At 40.0% G+C, this 3,872-nt stretch overlaps 1 protein-coding gene across 1 annotated transcript in view; it reads right to left on the bottom strand.

Moving 5' to 3' along the window:
• Window positions 1-651, bottom strand: part of LOC109861994 — a 4,715-nt gene extending 4,064 nt beyond the window's left edge. Inside the window, exon 1 of the mRNA XM_020441875.1 lies at window positions 511-651. Coding sequence (XP_020297464.1) covers window positions 511-651 — 141 coding nt within the window. The remainder of the gene's footprint in view (window positions 1-510) is intronic.
• Between the last annotated feature and the right edge of the window lie 3,221 nt (window positions 652-3,872).

Below are 3,872 nucleotides of genomic sequence, written 5' to 3' on the forward strand. Positions count from 1 at the left end.
GTTGCTCATAGTCATAATCATCGGGGGATGTATCTTTGTGCCACTCGGTGTTCCAGTAACAATCGTCCTCTGTATACAAAACAAACAACGGTCGTCTGTAGCAGTTGGAACACCATCGCTCTGAATTCCATATAACGTCTGTCATGAAATCGGTGTCTTCGATCATTTGATGTCCAGTGACTTTTACCCACGTATTCTGCAACCACTTGTACCGATGTTGTTGTTTCCCCACTCCCACAATCGCAACGCGCATCGAATCCACAAGCGAGACAAATGTTTCAGATCCGCGAAACTCGTTCTAAACTCGATGTACGCGATTTCGATGTGATAAACTGTCTCAACGTATCTTGGAAGCCAATCGTATTCTCTGATCGCGAACGCGGATAGTTGCAAGATTTTAAAGTCCTCTTNGTTGAAATTGTTTTCCTCTTCTCATATTTGTTCCTCAGGTAGATCGTGCACCGATAATCAAAGCCAAGGAAAATCGCGATCGTAGCGATAGAGCCGTACATCAAACCAGATCTCTTGTATTGCGTCCTTGCACACTTTAGGAATTTCAAGATTGTGTATTTTAATGTACTCGTCTACGTGTTTTGCTACAGTTTTCGCAGCTAGGAACTGAAGCAATTTCGGTTGTCTGATCTGATTCATTGTTGATTTTCCATCTTGACTTTCGCAATACACGCGCGACAATATTCCTTCAGCGGAGCAGGTCCTTCAATGTGATCGTAATCTCCTGGTTGATTGTAATGCTCGAGACATCTACGATATAACTGCACCTCAAGATCTTCCTTCAAATGCTCAGGCAGTCGATCCCACAAAAGCTCCACGTGATTATCAAACACTTCTAAAAGAATCCTCTTTGGAATGTTTTTCAACTCTTTGACCGATAGGTTTAAAATGCGCGTCGTGTTTGATCCATTATACATATTCAACAACAACTTGTTATCTATACAACTTGCGATCAAAATGATTTGTGACTCGCTCCCGACCTCGAGGCGTCTTTTTATTTCACTCCTTATCTTTCCTCAAAATCTTTAGGTTTGAAATTGCGTTTCAAAAACACCACATCCAGTACGCAACGGTTTTGCGTTATCATGGGAAGTGCGTCATCAAACCGGAAGCGGCTGATCGCTTAGGGCGATAAGAACAGGCTAACTTCCGGGAAATTGTGGTTTTTCTCGGAATTATTTGTTTTCCGGGAAATTGCGGTTTTTCTCAAAATTATTTGTTTTCCGGGAAATTGCGGTATTTCTGGGAATTTCTTATTTATTTGCTGCGCAATTGCGAACTGCGCGCAATTTATTTTTTTTACGCGAACCGCTTCCGGGAAATTTGCGGTTTTTCTCGGAATTATTGTGTTTTACTGCGCAATTGCAATTTAAACAATGACGTCATTATTCCGAACGACTTTGAACACGTTTGAACCTGTTCGAGTTCTATTTTTAGCGATGACGTCATCAACATTCTTGCGGTTTTCTCAGAATTTCTTTATTTTACTGCGCAATTTAAAACTATAATTGAGAGGTGTTATTATTTTAACGATGACGTCATCAACCAATCGACCTTGAACACGTTCGAACACGTTACAACCAATGGCGTAACCACTATCTTAAATAAATACAACTCGCTCGAATATTGCACGCTCCATTTTTACGGCTCGCCGTTAATTGGCTAATTCCGGTGGAGCCGATAACAACCCTCCGCCGACACCACTTACACTCCTACGGTATTTTATCTGCAACACCTAAGTCTTGCTCTCATTATTACAAATGTTTCCATTAACTCCTCCTTCCCCTTCCTCTTGCGGTTTTTCACAGAAAAGCTTCCATTGAGTCCTCCGTCCCCCTTCACCTCTCTCCCGCGGTTACCTTCTCTCCACTCCCCGCGGTTATTCTCACCCCTTTTCCGTCGGTTACTTCCCGTCCCCTCACCCCTATCGGATCCCCTTGATCAGAACCCTTATATCTTAACTACTCCAATTGTATAAACAAATCACAGGTGCAGCTATGGGATCACCGATATCTTCAATCATAGCAAACATATTTATGGAACTTTGAATCCAAAGCCATCAAAAAAGCCTCATTAAAGCCGCAAACATGGTACCGGTACGTAGATGACATCTTTGTCATTTGGCAACATGGAGAGAGAGAACTCTATAACTTTTTAAACTTTCTCAATAAACAACACCCAATCATTATCTTTACATTAGAAACAGAACACCATGGTGTTGAGATTCGGGAAGATAAAGGACTTGGTGAAAAATAATATTCTTTTATAAAAAACTGGCGTAGTTTATTACTACCAAGTTTACAAATTATTGTACAATTACGCACTCTTATATTGACACTTAGCTGTTGCTTTACTGCGGTAAACTCTCCGGATGGACTCGGAGCCACACAGTATTCAACAGCTACTCACGATCTGCCTGTCGTTGCTCGCGATCGATCTTTTAAAGGAATCGATCGCGATCATTCAGCAGTTTANGTCGTTGCTCGCGATCGATCTTTTAAAGGAATCGATCGCGATCATTCAGCAGTTTAGCGACCTAATTACTACTGCACGCAGGTCGCTGACGTTGCGTGCTGTGTCTGTATCATACTTATCACTACGCTTAACAAACAGATTTCATTACAAAGAAATGCTGCTTGTTACCTTTTTGAAACAAAACCGGGTCGATTGAGCACTCATGCGTACTTACCGCAATTGCTCAATGGCCCGAACTAAATTAGAACTAAATTTCACAACAATGGTACACTTACATTTTTAGATGTTCTGGTCACAAGAAAACCAGACGGCTCTTTAGGCCACCAAATCTATAAAAAATTCACCCGCACCAATCAATATTTATACGCGGCATCACATAATCACCCTGCCCAAAAACAAGCTGTGATAAACTCGTTGATCTATAGAGCATTTACTATATGCAACAAAGAGAGACAGCATTCAAAACAAACTCAAAGAATTAAAAAACACTCTACAACAAAATGGTTACACACTGCAACAAATAAACAAAATAATTAAAAACCATCAAAATAAATCCTTTACCATCACTCAAAATAATACGTCAGAACCAGAACAAAACACAAACTTAAAGAAACGAACCACTTACCTCCCATAAAGGGTNTCACAGATAAGATTGGCAGAATCATGAACAAACACAACATACAAACGGTCTACACACCACCGAATAAAATAGGACAAATTCTTAACAATCCAAAAAACAAAAGACCGTCATTAGACACACCAGGGATGTACAAAATACTTTGTTCATGCGGTAAAGTATACATAGGTGAAACTAGTAAAATGATAAGCACACGACTAAAAGAACGTCAGTCAGCAGTACGTCTAAAACATTACTCAAAATCGGCATTAACAAAATACTATTTGGAAACTGGTCACAAAATTATGTTTGACCAAACCCAAGTACTAAACAAAACTAGGGCTTACTTCCCTAGAAAGTATATGGAATCTTTGGAGATATACAAACATTCAAACAATCTCAATAGAGACAATGGACATATAATAGTTTACTATGGCATTCCATTCTGCCATAATATATCCCCCTTTTTTTCTTACCATTCCATCCCTCCCATTCCCCTCCTCCACCACATTCCTTCTACTCCAATCTAGCTCTATAACAAAGGACACCTGACCAAGAGCATCTCAGTATCAGGCTGCTCTTTAAATCCTGATGAAGTGAGCTGTAATGTTCACGAAACGTCGGTATAAAAATGACACTAACGCGGTTCAAACCCGAAAAAACATCTTTCTATGTTAATACTCCACACCGCGAAAGCATCAATTATCAGATAAAGATATTGCCTCTTTGAGAAATATAAAATCTTCCAGAGTCGGGATAAATAATAACA

Source organism: Pseudomyrmex gracilis, unplaced genomic scaffold (assembly GCF_002006095.1).
Source record: "Pseudomyrmex gracilis isolate BER0280 unplaced genomic scaffold, ASM200609v1 scaffold_1242, whole genome shotgun sequence".
Lineage (NCBI taxonomy): Eukaryota > Metazoa > Arthropoda > Insecta > Hymenoptera > Formicidae > Pseudomyrmex > Pseudomyrmex gracilis.